The 18,973-nt window shown below is 41.0% G+C and overlaps 1 protein-coding gene and 1 pseudogene across 1 annotated transcript in view; both read right to left on the reverse strand.

Moving 5' to 3' along the window:
• The window catches only part of Trpc5 (transient receptor potential cation channel subfamily C member 5), a 272,621-nt gene that overhangs the window by 35,407 nt on the left and 218,241 nt on the right, over window positions 1–18,973 (reverse strand). The window contains exons 8-9 of the mRNA XM_047536079.1: window positions 17,970–18,292; window positions 4,660–4,855 (exon numbers count right to left, since the gene is read on the reverse strand). Of these exons, the coding sequence (XP_047392035.1) occupies window positions 4,660–4,855; window positions 17,970–18,292 (519 nt within the window). The remainder of the gene's footprint in view (window positions 1–4,659; window positions 4,856–17,969; window positions 18,293–18,973) is intronic.
• On the reverse strand, window positions 13,551–15,802 carry LOC124972204 (V-type proton ATPase subunit E 1-like; annotated as a pseudogene).

Genomic DNA, 18,973 nt, shown 5'->3' on the forward strand with positions numbered 1-18,973 from the left:
CTTCACTGTTGCATATCCATACACTCACATAATGATCTGGTCAATTTCATTTCCCACTACTTTCCCATTCCCTCCCCTCCACCCTTTCCACATTCCCCTTCCTCCACTCTACTGGTCTCCCTTCTATCTTCACTATCTTCACTTTTCTATCCACACTTACTCCCTTAGTGATCCCATCCATACCTATACTGGTGACTCCTAAATCTTTGTCTTCAGTCTGAATTGCTCCCTAGGCCTGTAGACCACTGTCTACTCAACATCTTCCTTCTGGTCTAATAGGCATCTTTAACTCCATCAGTCTAAAACTCAAGTCTGGATCTCTGCACTGAGTCTGCTCCTTTTCCAGTCTTCCCCATCTCAGTAATGGGCAACTCCACCCTTCCAGTTGACCCAAAAAACTTGGTCTCATCCTTATCTCCTGTATTTCACTACACCTTACACCTGATCTATCGGCATATCAGATCTATCTTCAAAATAAATCCAGGAGCTGATCATTCCTCATAGCTGCCATAACAACTGTCTAACCAACCATTAGCTCTTCTTTGGGTCAACTCAATGAGCTCATAATTGGTTTCTCTGTCTTTGCCCCTACCCTGCTTCAGTCTATTCTCTTTTCAGCACAGAAATCTTATTAAAATACAAGCTAATCATGTACCTTTTCGGCTCGAAACCCTCCAAGGGCTCCCTGTATCTCACAAGAGTAGAAGCCAAAGTCCTTACAATGATCTATAATGGCCTACACCATCTGTCCCTCACTCCCATTACCTTTCGGACTTCATCTTTGCCTTCTCTCCCTTAGTTTACTCCATTCCAGTCACACTGGTTATCACAAGGCTGAAATTAAGGTGTCAGGGTGGTTGCACTCTGATCCGAAGGCTCTGGAGAAGAAACTGCTTCCAAGTTCATTTACGATGTTTACAGAATTCATTTCTGTGCACTTGTAGGACTAGGGTCTCTACTTTTTTTGCAGTCTGTCAGGGTGGGGTCACTCACAACTTCTAAAGGCACCTGTATTTCTTACCACACGGCCCCCTCCATCTTCAAGACAGCAATGGCACATCAACTCTTCCGTGTGCTCCAGATCCCTAATATCCTCTTTGGCTATCGGTTACAGAAAACCACTTTTAAAAAGGACTCATGTGATTTGATTAAACCCACCTGGATAATCTCCCTGATTAGTAACATTAATTCATCTGCAGAATTCCTTTGGCCATGGCATGTAATATAATCACAAGTGTGACAGCTCATCATATTCACAGTACTGATGATTAGGTTGAAAAATGGAAGGGGAGTTTCTACTTACTACAGTGATATTCACACTAAGAAATTAATCAGTCTGAATGTATGCCAACTGCAGTAATGGAGCAGGGTCCTGGATATTATCTACTGTTTCAGATGTTACCTTTTATTTGCTAGATAGTGGAGAAGTCTGGGGTGTCCTATCAGGAATAGCTGGAGTGGCAGCTTTTTACCAACTGGAATGGCAATATTTCTAATATTTTAACAACTGGATAGTCATATCAATGCATAGCAGTTGGTTATCAGACCTAGTTACAGGGTTAAAAATGATAGTGTAGTGTGTGAAGTACTGCTTTTTTCTCTGTGCTTTGAGAAAATTGGAGTTTGGTCCCAGATGACTGGGGGTGGGCAGGGAGACCACCTGCCCTCTTTGGCAGTTTGATGATGGGTAACAGCCCTCTCTAACCTCAACTGCTATTTTTGCAGTGCCAGGTTTGTTTGAATGAATGTCTTCATTTGCATGGCTGTCTTCTGCTGCAGAGAAGTCCATTCATCATTTGAGCCTCCAGATGCTGCCACCCTAATGGAGACAACCAAAGCAATCCTATGTATTTGGACTCTCCTCCAGTCACCCGGCAGCTGGAGCTCAGTGATGCACATGCCATTCACTTTTTGTCAGAATTAGAGTGAATGTTGCACAGCAGTCAATGAAACTGAAGGTTCTTTTTCTTTTCTTTCTTTTTCTTTTTTGGTTATGGGGATTGAACCCAGGGGTGCTTAACCACTAAGGCACATCCCAGCCCTTTTTATTTTTTATTTTGAGACAGGGTTTTGTTAAGTTGCTTAAAGCCTTGCTAAGTTGCTAAGATTAGCCTCAAACTTGTGTTTCTCCTGTCTCAGCCTCCTGAGTCGCTGGAAGTTGCTGGGATTACAGGCGAGCGCCACTGTGCCTGGTTCTGAAGGTTCTTATTAACTTACTGAATTACAGACCATCAAGTTTTGTGATGACCAATCTCAGGCAATAGAGATGTCTCTTGTGGTTGGGACAGGGGGTAGGAGTAAGGCCTAAGGTAAATGAGCATTGTCAGACTAGCCCATCTGTCTCACCTGATATTTTGTAACAGATGAATTTGGTCAACATAGCATCAAGAGCAGCTTTGCTTGTTGTAACTTGTGCATGCATATAAATAACCTTAATGACAAGGTGAATGTGTTGACAGAAGTGTCACAGAGGTAGCTTAAGGGATATAAAAAGGGAGAAGTAAAACACTGTTAATTGCAAATAACTAATAACATATAGTATGGTCAGATTCAGCTGCTGATGTTCGCTGGGAACATGGAGCACAGGCCTGGAGTGATCTGCTTCACCATATCTTGAGGATAACTCTATACACCATGGAAGAGGAGTCTCCTTTGGCATAGAAATACCAAATGCTCCAGAACCCTAGATCTGTGTCACCAGCAGCTCTGAATCCTGCATGGAACATCGATAAGGAAGTCAACCCTTCAAGGGACTGATATTACCTGGAGTTCTTGAACTCTGAATTAGAATGTGCAATGACCAGATTGACAGTAAGGCATGATCTCTACGTAGACTGAGTCAGCCTGTGATACCTTTTGAGGCCAGAGATATTTGTTTTTGGTGATTTCTCTTGTTGTAGCCTTTTCCCCATGTCAAGGCCCTTCTAAAGATCACATTCACTACTGAAGTAGAGATGTTACAAATGAAATTAAATCTACTTGCTGATCTTTGCCACTTAAGCAGTTCCAGATACTTTTGCAATCAGGTTGCTGAATATCAGTATCCTGCTTGTTCCATTTCCAAATGGTAAAAAAAAAAAAAACTGCCAGGAAATACCAAAGCAGCAGGTAGTATTCAGAATGGTTGCCCATGACCCCAGATGTGTGAGATGGTATAGATACCATTCAAGTCATCTACTCCAGGCACACCCCCTGGGGAGGGGAGCCAAGGAGTTTTCTTCAGGTACATCAGTAGGTGGTATTAAAACAAAACCTACTATCAGCAGGTGGTGACAGGAAAGCTGGAGCTGATGATTTCCACCCTTCCTAGAAAGTGTCACTGAGCTCAAAAGGAAACACCACTGCCCTACAAGACGTGACAAGAAAAATCTATTCCTTTCCTACTGTCACAAAGAAGGATCAACTGCCGGACATCTAGTGAGAAAACTACAAATGCTTTAGCATGAATATTGTCATCTTTGTCAAGGGTAGATGGTGGGATACTGGCACAAGGAATGGGAAAAATCAAGCCCTAAGATTGAATGCCTGCTCTCATTCCCTTCTAGAGACAGACCAGGAGTAAGCACTGATCTTATCAAAGGCTTTGATCTAGTTGGGTTTGAATGAGAGAGAGAGAGAGAGAGAGAGAGAGAGAGAGAGAGAGAGAGAGAGAGAGAGAAAGAGCAAGTAAGAGAATGAAGCTGAACTATATTCCATTTCAAACACAACAGAATTTCAGAGCTAGAAAGGGCCTTGCTGAGCCTATTCCATTCATCTGCAGACTCACAGATTCACAGAACTGGCAAGAACATTAAAGATCATTGATTGCAACTCCCTCACTTTTTGGATGAGAAAGCAGAGGCCCAAGAAGGGAAAATAAATTACCCAAGGTCACTTTATTATAAATGACAGGACCAGGATTAAAGTCCCTGGTTTCTAAACTCCTAAATTTTTTCCATTATATACCCCTCCTTTTTCTATTACCTAGGCACTTAGGATCTAAACCATACCAGTAGACAATATTTTATACTATTTTTTTGGTACTGTGGATCAAACATGGGGCACTTTACCACTGAGCTAGGAGCTAGGAGATAGATAGGGCTGTCCCACTTAGAGAACTAGATTAGTTGAATTGACCCTGGAGGTGAGGTGCCCAGTGGAAAAGCCAATTGTGCTCATATCATGATTTTCCTTACTGAGGCAAAAAAATAGATTAAAAAAATTTAAAATATGTTCAACAGACAGCAAGAAAGTTTTATTAACTAAAACAACCAGGTATAGATCACCAAGATTCAATATATTGAGTCCAAACAGAATTACCTTGGAAAGAAAGAGATCAATTTAACAATTGAGAAAGCTAATGTAAGTCAATTGAAGTAGACAGACATTTTTTTTTTTCCAGTATTGAGGACTGAGCTCAGGGCTTCACACATGCTAGGCAAGTGCTCTACCACTGAGCTACATCCCAGCCCTTTTTAGTTATTTTGAGACAGGGTCTCACTAAGTTGCTGAGGCTTGACCTTGAACTTGCAATCCTCCTGCCTCAGTCTCTGGAGTAGCTGGGATTATAGGCATGCACCACTATACACAGCCAGACTCTCATAGGGCTTGTAGTGCGCTCCATACCAATGTGACCCCTTCTGAAACCAAAGGAAAGATTTGTAAAGCAAAGCTACTCACGGCAATAAGCTGGTAGGAGTTGTTCATCATGGCAATCAGCATGTTCAGCAGCACTACTAGGGAGATGACATTGTACGTCCCAAACATGGTAGCTCCTACAAACTCAGTGAACTCATGTCTGGCTTTCACATTGGTGACATAGAGATTTAAAAGGCCAAATACAGACCAGAAGAGTGACTGAAGTGTTTCAAAGAGCCTAAAAGAGATTTAAAATAAAAGCAGGTTAGTTAATTATCTAAGAAGAGCAAGAGAGAAAACCTGAGTTGATCAGCAACAGGGCTACCAGATGTGCAATAGGCAGAGAGATAATCTCATGTATTTTGGTCTCTTTCCTAACATATCTGACAGCCATGTCAGTTTGTTTATTTGTTGCTACTTCTGTGTCCTGTGCTTTGCTCTTCTACCTGGAATACTAACTCCCTCCTCTTAGTCTACACAGAAAGCTAAGTGTGTTCAAGGAATATTTCAAGGGCTACTTCCTCTACCAAACTCTCTCTTTCATCTTCAGACCATGTGATCCACTACATAGGCAGTAAACGCAGTGGTAAAGAATATGTTGCTTGGTGTTAGATTGCACTAGATTAACCCACTAAGTCACAAGTATTCAATTCTGGAAATATTTCAATGAAATTGAGACAGGTACATTAAAGAAGGTTGGAAATAATAATCTAGAGCTTGTATGTTATTATGTTAATTAATATTAAAATAATTTTATAATTTATGCCATATGCAAATATAGTATATATATACAGTATATGTAATGTCATATATTATATATAGTAAGTATAGTACACATATGTTACTATATTTAAGTATTTATACATGTTCCACGTTTGGAACAAAGGGACAAATGAATTAAAATCTAGCTCTAACACTTGTTGGCTAAGTGAATATAAGGGTAAGCTACCTTTTTCTTTCTTTTTTTTCTCCTTTCTTTTGGTGTTAGAGCTTAGCCCAGGGGTGCTTCACATCCCCAGCCCTTTTTAATTTTTATTTTGAGACTGTACCTTGTTAAGTTGCTTAGGGCCTCACTAAATTGCTGAGGTTGGCCTTGATCCTTCTGTCTCAGCCTCCTGAGTTGCAGGGATTACAGGCATGCACTACTGTACCTGGTACTTTTTTTTTCCTTAGTGCTGGAAATTGAACCTAGAACCTCACACATGCTGTATGACTGAGCCACACTTCCAGCCCACAAGTTACCATTTCTGATACTTCCTTTGTGGCTTTCACAGGGCTCAGATGGTGCTACGCTCAGAGAAAAAGCTCACAGATTGTCAAATCAATACTTTATATGAATTATTATTGATTGTATATATTAAGTATCATAGGATCAGATGCTGGCCGAAAAGGGATCAGACCACAAGCATCTAAATAAAGCTTTATCAGGATCAGCTCTCAGGGGAGGTTCACCAGTTCAACAAGATAAAGGGAAGTCGGGCTGAGGATCTGATGGGGCTGCGTTTTTTGTACCCTGGGGTGGGGGTGGTGCTGGGTAGGCTCAGGGGTGGATGTGTCTTCCTGCATTGGACGGAGACCCTGCTGGGACCCGTGTCCTTCTGGGATTGGCTGGAGATCCCGCTGAGTGACAAGCGGGTGCGAGACGCCATTAGGGTTTATCTGTAGAGTCTGATTGGTTGCTTTTTGGCGCGATTGGGCTGCCTAATGCCCTGCCCCCGTTCAGTCACTTCTGACCGCTCCAACAAGTATTATTGAGAATTTACTATGTGTAAGTATATTAGGCACTTTTACATACATTCTCAGTGTGATCTTTATGAAACTTTATTGTTACTAGTGAAGAAACAGGTTCAGGAATTAATGACTTGCTCAAGGACACCCAGCTAGTAAGTGCTGAGTCAGAATTCAAATCCAGTTTTCTGACCTTCCAAAACTACTGCATTAGTCTATATTGGATGATTGTGTAAATCATTGTTTCCTGTCTTAGTCTCCATACCGAAAAATGTGCTGTTGCTATGATATGCTTTTGGGGTATGAAGTTTTCTTTGCCTTATATTCAGAAATCTTCATTCAGCAATAAAATGTAGCTAGCTCAGGGGTGGCACAGGTCAGTCATTTCTTATGCACACAGACAAGCTGCAGAATGCGAATAATGCTACTTTCAGAATGAATACATTTTTCAGTTTCAAATATGCTGTTCTTAATAAGCCCAATGTATTTCGAGAGGCTTAGGGAATTGTTCTTGGGTTTATTTTGGGGGTGAGTGGAAAGTGTTTAAAAAGTTCCTCTCTCTGGGAAAGGTCTTTCCCCAGATCTTTGCATGGCTGGCTTCTTATAAGACCTCAGGTGGAATAACACCTCCTCAGAGAGGCTTTCCTTGGTTGCTCAAGTATTCTCTAGCCTATTGTCTTGTTTGATTTTCTTTGTAACACTTAAAATTCCCTAAAATTATTTTTTACTACTAATAATATTAAATATTATAATAATATTGATAATAAATATACTATTAAGAATTTTTGTGTTTTAATGTTTATTTTCTATCATCTCCACTAGAATGTGAATTCTTAGGAGGGCAGAGACAGAGCTATTATACACCTGCTACATAGCAGGCACTCAGTAATAGTTATTGAATAGATGAAATAATTTCATATTATTACTATTATTATTTCATCAGATTCAAGTAGAGAAAATTCTAATCCTATCAACAACTGTATTCACAGGCTGCATAGTGAGGGGTAGTTCAGTTGAATGAAGGCTGTGTTCTGCACCGGCCTGATGCTCAGGGGACCTCCTTCAGGGTTATGCACATGACCTTTATTCTTTTCTTTTCTTTTTTTTTTGTACTGGGGATTGAACCCAGGGGCCCTTAAACAACACTTTTTAAATATTTTTATTGAGAAATAGGGTCTTTCTAAGTTTCTTAGGGCCTTGCTAAGTTGCTGAGGCTGGCTTTGAGCTTGAGATCCTCCTGCCTCGGCCTCCTGAGCCACTGGGATTACAGGCATGTGTTATCGCACTCAGCTGGACAGTTTAATACACGTGTACACTGTGTAATGATCAAATCAGGGTAATGAGCATCTTCCATCACCTCAAACACTTATGATTTCTTTGTGGTGAAACATTCACAAGCCCTTCTTCTAGCTAGTTTGCAATATACTGGACATTATCGCCATCTATAGTCACCCTTCTGTGCAATAATGCACCAGAACTTGTTCCTAACTGTAAAATTGTACCATTGACCAATCTCTCTCCCTCATCCCTCCTCCTTACTCTCTCCAGTCTCTGAAAACCCCTGTTCTACTGTCTCTACTTCTAGGAATTTGCTTTTTGTTTCTTTCAACTAAGTGCCAGTTAATGAAGCATGAAAAATCAGCAGTAAGTCACAGTAGGGTACAATAACCAGAACATGTGGCAAGACAGATCTATCACAAGATCTGAATTTCTGGAAGACAATACTGGTCTGGGTCAGGCTATGCAAAGTACCACCAAGCCTGGCAGAAGGTTGAAAAATGGGGAGATGTGGGGTTCAGAAATCTGGCCCTTTTGGGAGGGCACAGCTAGAACATGGTGGTGTCTATTAGAAATCAGGGCAGGCAGGAGGCCAGCAATGGCACACACAGCTAACATAGCAGCTGGATGACAGCAGCTGTGGCAGCTGTGGTTCAGTAAAACAGAAAGCAGCTGTGACAAATATACATGGCATGCTGAAGCACCAGAGTTCCTGGGAGCTGAATGTACTCAAACACAGAAAGCATTCAATGTTTGCTGATTACATGAAAGACAGCAAGACCAGAAAGAGGGCAAGTGCATGGTCAGTATGTTGAGAGGGTCTTTCTGAATTGGTTGCTTCTCCTGAATGGATGATGATACCTTCCTTTAGCACCCATGTCTGCAATAATTAAAACTGCAATGAATAATGCTTGAACGTCTGCTAGTTGTTTCATTGACAGATACAAGATTCCTTAAAAGTGAAAGACTGGGCATTTAAAGTTTGTCCTCAACTGTGCTGAAGTTCTAGGTAGGGAGAGTCTATGGAGTTCTAGTTAGGAAGATTCTATGGATTGTACAAGAGGTGGAAAGAAGGGTGGTAGGAAAGATCATTCCTCAGTTTTGGTGATTGGTAGTGAGAATGCCTTCAGCATGGTACACAAAATATCACAGTGTGATCTGGTCATCAGGAGAAGCTGGCCCACTGAAAGACCTGCTGAAGTAAAATTAGGCATTGGCATGTGAGATGGATAAGAATATTGTTAGGGAGATATCTATAGGATGCTCTGGCTTCTAGACTCAGTTGAATTCATAGGGAAAAGACTTCCACCTGGGGGGAAGCATTACTTGGTGGCTGGGTCCATAATAAAATCATCACAGAGATGGAAAGATTTGTTGACCAAACCCTAGAACTCTAACACCAAATGAAAATCTTTTAAATTTTAAAGGAGATTATTTTAGAGCCCATTTTTATTTAGTAGACAATAAACAACACATGGAACTTGCTAGTTCAAGAGGAGGCACAGGTTGAAGATACAAAGATTTGAGAAGAATTGGTATTAAATGTATAGAAGACAAATGCATAGCAGGTGGTTAAGGAGGAACTTCTGCATGGTGGGAGCCATCCATAAATAGATCACAGAGCTAAGAGGGGTACAAGAGAACAGAGATGGAAACTGCAGTTCTCTGGATATGTATTGAAAGCCTCATCTTTGTGATGAAGAATTAGCCTTCCAAAATGGAATAAGTACAGAGAGAATATACACTTCTGGGCCTAATTCAGACCTACAAGGAAAAATGGAGGGTGAACTGAAAGAGAAAACTTCCAGTAGTCCCATCAACCCAGATGGAGCAAAGGCATTATTAGCCCTTCGTCTTCATCCTTATCCATTCTTAAATTTCCTGGCTCTACTATTTCTCATTTCACTGTATCTTTGACAAACTTCTAGCTCTGGATGAAAGCTAGCCCCTCTCTGCACCTACCTCTAACTTCTACTCTGTCCTGTCTCCCATTCAGTCCAACTCTTGTTTGGCCTTCCCATCTTAACTGAAGCTCCAGCTCCTCTAGAAGGCTGTCCTAACTCCTTTCCTACAAAGTTGGGTTAGATGCTCCTCTTCTCTGCTCCCATAGTGCACTAGTCTTATTTCATAAAGGCATGTATCAGACTGTCAAGGCAGTAGATAGAGGGGAGAGGGGAGTAGCTCAGAGAAAACTCTAGACCTCTCCACCCAGTAACAATATGCCTTTGGGAAAGTTAGAGAACCTCTTTAAAGTTAAATTTTCCTTATCCCCAAAATGATTACTAGTAGGAAAAATATTAATCACTAACATTTATTGTACTTTTAATATGCTAAGCATTGAATTAAGTGCTTTGCATATATTATAATATCTGATCATAATCCCATGAGGTTGCTACCATTATTCTTCCACTTTTTAGATAAGAAACCGAGGGACAGAGTGCTCACACAGGCAGGAAGTGGCAGAGCTAGGATTTATACCAAGCTGTTTTGACTCTGAAGTCCACACACTTAACCACCTTATTCTATCTCATAAGATGGTGTATGTAGAACACTAAGCATGGTGCTTGCCATATGGCAAACAGGAAAGATGGCAGCTATTCCACTTGTTCACTTGTGTTCTCCATTAGACTCTGAACCTCTTGAGGACAAGGATGTCATTTGACTTATTATCCTTCTTGTCTGGTACATAAGAGTTGCCAAATGAATGGTTTTGAATCAATCTATAGAAGATGACAGGAGAAATATAAACAAGGAAAGAACAAATGAGTGGTACCATCTTGTGATAACTATAGCTGGAAGGATATGAACTGAAATGGTGGGGGGAACCAGAGACAATAAGAACCTTCAAAACCTAATCAGAACAAAGAGAAGAGCCTGTGATAGGGACAAAGTTTGTATCCATGTGAATGAGGTGGGAAATGCGAACTGAATGATGAGTGGAGAAATCACCACTGATTAAGTAGGAATAGCTGCAAATGAATGGTAACAGTTTGGAAGAAGGTGGCAGTGGCCTGCTCAGTTGTGGCTCTGCTCTCTTTAGCTTTATGTGTACTCATGACTATTGCAACTTTAGGCAACAAGTCTTATATAACTTTATAAAACTGGTATTACACCTTCCTGGATAAGAGTTCAGGCTGGAGCCTGTGTGCCTGGATTACCATCCTGACTCTGCTACTTATCATGTATGCAATTGGGGACCTCCTGCTTAACTGCTTTGGACCTTGGTTTCCTCATCTGTAAAATGCATTAATAATATTAGTGTCTACCTCATGGCATGGTAGTGGGAATTAAATGTGTTAATTCATGTATACCTGATTTGCAATAGTGACTGAGCATTCAGTAAATGACAGTTATTTTTATCACTCTGTTAAACTTTTCACCTTGATGCTGTTTTGCATTCCTTGTCTTTATAGGTTGTTATTCACTTGCATATTTAGTTGTAATAGTCGCAATCATAGTACATACAATTTTTGTGCTTTAAAAAATTACGCATTTTACGTACAGACCTTTTGCGTATATATAAAATCCTCATGTTATCATTTTAATAACTGCCTAAGGTCCCACTGTTATGGTTTGGATGTGAGGTTGTCCCCAAAAGCTCACATGTGAGACAATGCGAGAAGGTTCAGAGGAGAAATGATTGGGTTGTAAGAGTCTTAATGCAATCAGTGATTTAATCCCCTGAGAGGGATTAACTGAGTGGTAACTGAAGTGGTAGGGTGTGGCTGGAGGAGGTGGGAATTAGGGTGTGGCTTTGCAGTATATATTTTGTATCTGGCAAGTGGAGTCTCTCTCTCCACTTCCTGATCACCATGACGTAAGCTGCTTTCCTCCACTATACCCTTCGCCATGATGTTCAGTCTCACCTCAAGCCCCGAGGAGTAGAGCTGGCCTTCTGTGGACTAAGACTTCTGAAACCGTGAGCCCTCACATGAACTTTTCCTCTCTACAGTTGTTCTGGTGGGTCTTTTAGTCACAGCGGCGAAGAAGCTGACTAAAACACCCACCTAGTGAAGACCATGCCTGTCTGAGAGTTTTATCAATGCTTTGATTGAGAATTAATGACATGCTTCTTAGATTTTCAGATGACACAAGACAGGGAGAGATAGCTAATAAATTGGATGACAGGGTCAAGATTCAAAAAGATTTCAACAGCTTGGAGCATTGGGCTGGAACTAACAAGATGAAATACAGTAGGGCTCAATGTAGTGCTTTGCTCTTGGGCCACGTGCCCAAGTACAAGATGAGAGAGGTAGAGAAAGGCCAAGGATTTTTGCTGAAAGCAAGCTCGAAGTGAATCAGCAGAGTAACACAGCTGGGTGGATGACTTTGGTCATCTTGGACGGGGGAGGAAGAAGCATAAGTAGATCACCCACAATTATAGATAGGATTTCTGAGGCCCATTCATGTTGTTGCAAATGACTTGCATATAAAACTGGTAAAATCTGAATTAGGTCACTGGATTTATCATTGTTTATTTCCTGGTCATGATATTGTACTGTACTAATGCAAAATGTTGCCACCAGGGAACATCAGGTAATTAATTCTTAGGACTGCATATAAACCTATAATCATCTCCAAATAGAAAGCTGTACAAAGCTAGGCTCTCTACCAGACTTCATACTTTCATTCAGCTGTTTGGTCTGCATTTTGAATATCTTTATGTCTCAGCCCCCCTTATGGCAGGTGCAAAGCTGACTCAAATGGGAATATCAGTCTGGTGGAGATAAACAGGCACTATTGACTAAAATATAACAGGTTTTGTATTTTAATGGATATGTGCTTAAGATGCTATGGGGGACACAGAAGAAGCCTACAGCTGAGAGTGGTTAATAAAAGTCTTTAGAGCATGTGATACCTTAGCAGAGCTGGAAGGCTGTGTAAAAGTTTTCCAGGCTAGCTAGGTGGGGATTGGCTTTCCAGGCAGACGGAATGGCATGTGATGTACAAAGGCCTAAAGGGCCGAGGTGCTTTCTTGTAGCTGGGGAATAGCAAGATGTTGACTATGGAGGAGAGGAGTGGAAGGCTAAAGAGGCATGGTCAAGACTTCCAAGGCCCTATGTCTTTTGGTAAAGATGCTGGATGTATGGAGAAGATTCAGATACACTGGTGGGCATGGAGCCAGAGGCTGACAGAATGAGACTGCCATTTAGGAAGAAACTTCCACATAGCAAGTGGGAGATTGTTTGGAAGGGAGAAAAGACTAGAGGCAAGGAGGCAAGTCAAAAGGCTATTGTAAAAACAAACAAACAAACAAAAAAGGCTATTGTAGTAATCTTTGGGAGAAATGATTTAGGCCTAAACTGAAACAATGTGTTTGTGCACAGAATGGATTCTAGACTATTTGGGAAGTAAATTGAAAGGACTGAGTGAGATGATAGATTTGTTTCATGAGGGAAAGAATAAGAGTCCCATATGACTCCTAGAATTCAGGCTGGGACCTTTTTTTCACATAAATCTTTTGTTTTAATAAATAAAAAATATTCATGGCTTAGATTTTAAATCACATTTACAGATGAAGAAAAACTCTAGGCCCAAATAGGTAGCAATGAAGGTACTACTGCTGGAAGGAATGCATGCCCCACCCCTAAAGAGCAAGGAACACCATGCATGTCACCATGTAGACTAGGTAATCACAACAGTGAAAAGAACCGGAGACTTGGCATAGTCTATGCAGCACCATCTGACCCCTCCACTTCATGTTGCAGAACCAAATAAAAGCTATGGTATCTCAGAACTACTAGTGGGCCCTGATCACATTGAGGAAACCTCCCATTGTTAACATCAGGCCAAGGGTGCTAGCTACAGAAGAATATCCACTGATAAAAATAATATCAGAACAACAAAGAAGAAGCCACATAGCAAGCTACATAGACAATCTTGCTTTTTAGAAGTAGAGCAGTGGATTAATTTCACCTTCCAAGGGCTTAGTCCAAAAATTTCCTATTGGCATTTGCACCAAACAAGGCTCCTTCAGGCATCATCTGCTGGGCTATGAGATCCAGTCGGCTTTTCAGGGTGTTGGAAACCTTTATTTTACATTCCCCATTATAGATCTGAACTCCAACAGCTATTTCCTCAGGCAGGTAAGCCTCCTGATCAATTTGGACATCTATATCCTTCTTGGTGGCAATTTTGGACATAGGAATAGTTTCCTGCATTGCAGCCTTTACTAGAGGAAAATCTTGTTTCCTACAATGAACAATCATTCTGGGCTTCAACAACTGGTACAAACTCTGGAGGACCAGTCCATCCAGCAGCACTTGGTACCTGGTTGTATCTTGCTGAGTCTCTGTTTTGCTTCATTCAGTAAGCCAGTGATAAGGTCATCTCTTGCTCTGAGGACTTTGAGCCTTGCTTGATTCATCAATTGGACATCTGAATTTCCTTCTGCTGCTCAATCTGTTTTTCTTTCTTCTCATAGTATTCCATAATCTTCAGCCTTTGGGTTTGCACAAGACAGCCTTTCTCAATGTTGAACTCTTCTTCTGCTTTTGCATCTATTTCTTCTGCTTTCTTATTGGCTTCTTGTTCAATGAAAGCCATCAATGTGCTTTATCTGCTTCTACACGTCAGCATCATGTGAGAGCCATGTTGAAAGCAGTGCTAGGCCGGTGGGCAACTGGCTCAGTTATGAAAAAGGGTGGTGGAACAGGCCTTTTAATGAGAAGAGGAGTTAAAGTGGAAATTGGTTGGGGTGATATGCAGACAAGGAATTTAGTTGTGAATATTTTGTGTTTGAGGGGCCTGTGGAACAGTCAGGTGTGTTCAGTAGGCATCTGGAGATGAGTTCCTGGACTGGATAGTTAGTGCCTTTCCACTCTGACCCTTTTTCTCTCCCAAGTTCTGTATCCTGAGAATGATGATGCCTTATTTTTTATTTTTTCATTTGTTGTTTTTAGATATACATGATGGTAGGGTGTAGTCTGACATATTATACATATATGGGGTGCGACCCATTACAATTTTGATCCCAATCTTGTGGTTGTACGTGATGTGGAATTATACTGGTGGTGTATTCATGATGTCTTCTATTAAAAAAATTGTAGTTGTAGATGGACAGCATGCCATTATTTTATTAGTTTATTTTTATGTGGTGCTGAGGATCTAACCCAGTGCCTCACACATGCTAGGCAAGCAAGCGCTCTGCCACTGAGCTACGGCCCCAACCCTCTTGATGCCTTCTTAATTGCTTCTCTGGACAGCAGATGAAGGCCAGGTGCTTCCATTATGGAATACTGAATTCAAATCACCAACAGTATTGTCACATGGTTGTCAGAAAGGACAATGAGTTCCCCTTAAATTGTATGCCCAGGGAAAAAGGACTTTCTCTCCTTTTATAGCAGAATAACAATGGCATCTCTGGAGAATCATAAGGAAAAATATGACAATAAGCAGGTACCAAACTTTTCACTGGATATATAAATAAACTCATTTTCCCCTTCTCTAAAAGCTGATCTTTCTGATGCTCTGACTGAGTAACGAGTATTTTAATAGGCATTATGAATGCCTGAGTTGAAGCATTTAAAAGAAAACAAATTGGAATCAGGCCTCAATGGAGGAGAAAAACATCAACAGATAGAGGGAAAGTTGAGGTAATGCTACTGCTGATTTGGTCCCAGCAGGACAATGCTTCTTCCTATCTGGCACTCCAAGATATAATTTTTTGTATGACAGTGTCCATTCTTGTCAATTGTCCCTGCTGGGCAAGTGATTGGAGCAAAATGTCAGTTGGCAACAGGGGTGTTAATAATCACTACAAACTTGCAAGGAGGCATTTCATAAACTTCCTCAGCAGAGTTCACATGAAAGGGTAATTGGCCAGGACCCATTCCTCCCGTTGAATACTTTGATGGGAACAAATGCCCAGGCCAGTACAAAGTTGCTCTTTATATTAAAAATAGGTCGAAGTGAGTTCTGTCTCTAGAGTACCACAGGAGAGGAAGCAGTTCCTGTTGAGAAGCTCTAGCAAGAGAATCAGTTGCCATTATACACTCCAGGTTGTCTTAATGAAATTGGATTTTTTCTTGGACCCCTTTTCTTTTCACATAAGTCTGGTTGTCCCATCCAAGATTTTCCCTGAGTTCTGGGAAGAGAGATAGGGGTATGGCCTATGGGGAGGGGATGAGTGTGGCAATGGAGTGAGCCCACATTTTTCAAATTCAGTTCTCTGGACCATCATCCCGGAGAGATAATTTAAAAAATAATAAGGGGGAAAAGTGCCTGCGGTCAATACATCTGAGAAGATCTCTCCCTACATGGTAAATTCACAGTGGAAGGACTCAGAAGTCCTGCAGTAACAAAACCTTTTAAACTTTGTCCCAGAATTTCCAAAATTCATTTCATCTCAAACTTCATGTCTATTAACATGCCACTGAACAGTGCTTTTCTTTTTGCAACCCATTTTAGGAAATGTTCCTAGAGGCAAACAATGTTGCCTAACAGGGGTAGGGTAGATAAGATTTTTTTTTTTACCCTGAATCAGTGCAATGTTATGTCAAGTAGAAACCCTTCACCCCAGTCCTTTGTTACTGAACACATTTCTAGAGTGTCTGAGTCCACTGAACTGACTTTACAGAGTTAAAGGAAAAAAAGTCAATGGAATACTAGTCAGCCATAAAAAGCACGGAAACCTATCATTTGTGGTAACCTGAATGAACTTGAAGAATGTTATGTGGAATGAAATAAGCCAGAGAGACAAATACTGCAAGGTCTCACCCATATATGATAGAAATATAAAGAAAGTCTATCTCTTAGAAGTAGAGAGTAGAATGTTGGCTACTAGAGTCTGGGGAGAATAGGAGGAGGAATGGGTAGGAAAAAGTTGGTCAAGGAATACAAAGTTACGGTTAGTAGGAACAAGATGTTCTGGTATGCTATTGAGCAGTAAGGAATACAGATAACGTGCAGTATTTTTTCAAGACAGCTAGAAGAGAAGATTTTTGAATATTGCATCACAAAGAAATGCTCAAGGTATGAGGTGACAGATATGCTAAATACCTGATTTGATTATTAATGTATTCTTGTAAGGAATCACATTGTGCCCCATAAACATGTACAATGATTATATGTCATTAAAAACAAAACACAATAGGAAAAAACTGTATCTTAGTTTAATGACTAAGAATCTTGCGTGACCTTGGGATCATTATTATGAATACCAGTGATGACTCAGCACTCTCAGAATAGGGGTGGAGACAGACAAGGTGGGAGACACGGAGTCCAGGGTCAGTCCAGGGTCAGTCCAGGGCAGCACCCAACCTAACAGATTGTCTGACTTGTGCTTATTTTCTCTCATCTCTATTTCTCTTAATGCCAATTTGTTAGAAAATAAAAGGTTTTGAAGGTATCTACAAAGTAGATATTGAGAGTGGGACCAAAAGGCACAGGAGTTTCATGTGTTCAGAGGTAGCAGACTCCTGGATCCTGAGTCATGGACTGTCTCTTGTATCCCAAGTGAGAACAGAAGACATTTCCAGTCAGTGTATGGTGCCCCTTTACCCACCTAAATACTTAAATTAAGCTAGTTGGTGAGCTGACTCTAATTTTGCCTCAACCTGTTCCCTTTCTAGCTTCTGTGAAAGGGAGTACATTAAGATGTACATATATGATTATACCACAGTGAATTTCTAACTAAAAAGAAACAATAAGATAAAAAGAAAAGAAACAAGACACCCTTGCATCCTTCCTTGTTTCAGGCACAATTCAGAATAGTTAAGTTAGCTTTGGTGGTCACTTGCTCAGAAGAATAGCCTTTCTATTTCATTTCCTTGGTGGAGGCCATTTTTATTTTATTTTATTATTTTATTTTATTTTTTTTTTGCTACCAGGAATTGAACTCAGGGGCACTTAACCACTCAGCCACACCCCCAGTCCTTTTTAATATTTATTTAGAGACAGGGTCTCACTGAGTTCCTTAGTGCCTTGCTGTTGCTGAGGCTGGCTTTGAACTCATGATCCTCCTGCCTCACCCTCCTGAGCCGCTGGGATTACAAGTGTGTACCACCATGCCCACAAGGCCACTTTTTTGAGCGAGGAATTATCTACTCCACCCTCATCAAATCTTTTAAAAATATAGCATGCTACCAACACAGTTCAGAACTAACTCTCCAGTCTAGTTCCTGGGAGCCCACAAATGTGTTTTTCTTTATTCCCTCCCCTAACACCACTTTCTCCTGTTGCCTGTAGAAAAAGGAGGATCTCCCTCCACCTCAGACCATTTGGATGAATCCACAGTAAGCTTTGCCTGCACTATTGAGAGGCAGTGATGAAACTGTGGGCTGAAAATAGGACAAAAAAAGGAAAAGACAGAAAAAAAGGCAAAAGGGGAAAGAGGGGAGTCTTACGTGGAGAAGGCGTTGTTCTGTTTTTCACATCGGATCCCCTTGCAGTTGTTAGGCTCATCAATAGCTCTGGTCTCATAATAAAAGTAAAGCTGATTCAGTCCATTGGCAAAAGCCAACAATACCAGGCAGTAGATAAAGAGGAATTTGAGGATATCAAGCAGCATGCGTCCCAAAGAGATCTGCAGAGGCCCTAAGTGGGAGTTGGCTGTGAACAGGGATATGAGACGCAAGGAACTTAAAATGTTGGATATTGCGAAGAGCGCCTCTGCAATCAGAGTCGGGTGCCACATTTCCCATTCCTCCCTTGGACGAGAACCATTATACTAAAAAAAAAAAAAAAAAAAAAAAAAAGAGTGCAGAAGGTGAGAGGTACAGTAAGCATTTATAAAACCTTCCCCTTTCCACCCTTTCACACCCAAATAAAGCCACCAAAATATGCATCAAGCATCATTTATACAAAAGGCCCCATGCATGGCACTATTTTGTCTTTTGACCCCATTCAATTAGTACAGGACACTCTTTTCCTCCCTCTCCCATCCAGATATACACCCAGCATATACACAAAGCAGAATGCATTTCAGAGCAATTCTCTGGAGCAACCACCTGTGGTTTATCAACAGATATTTTCTAACTGAGATTAACAGATCATTGCAGAGTTTCACTGAAACTGAGCCACAGGTATGCCAGGGTAGTAGGGATAAATCACCTAGCTTCCTAATGAAATTTTGACTCAGATCTACTTCCTCAGTCCCCCACTGGGTTATGAGCACCATGGACAACTTGCAGTTATTGAAGGATACTAGGTACATGGAACCTTCTCAGTATTTGGTGTTTAGCTTCACTTCCCCACTGACTGCAGTTTGGGGCTAATAGACCATTCTTAGGGAGTCTTCATCAGGGCTTTGGGCTGAGTATTGAGCAGTTTGTAATGTATTCCACACTATTGCAAGTGTCATGTCATCCTTCCAGATAGCAAATTCAGTACTTCTCTGTACAGTGGCATA

Source organism: Sciurus carolinensis, chromosome X, assembly GCF_902686445.1.
Source record: "Sciurus carolinensis chromosome X, mSciCar1.2, whole genome shotgun sequence".
Classification (NCBI taxonomy): domain Eukaryota; kingdom Metazoa; phylum Chordata; class Mammalia; order Rodentia; family Sciuridae; genus Sciurus; species Sciurus carolinensis.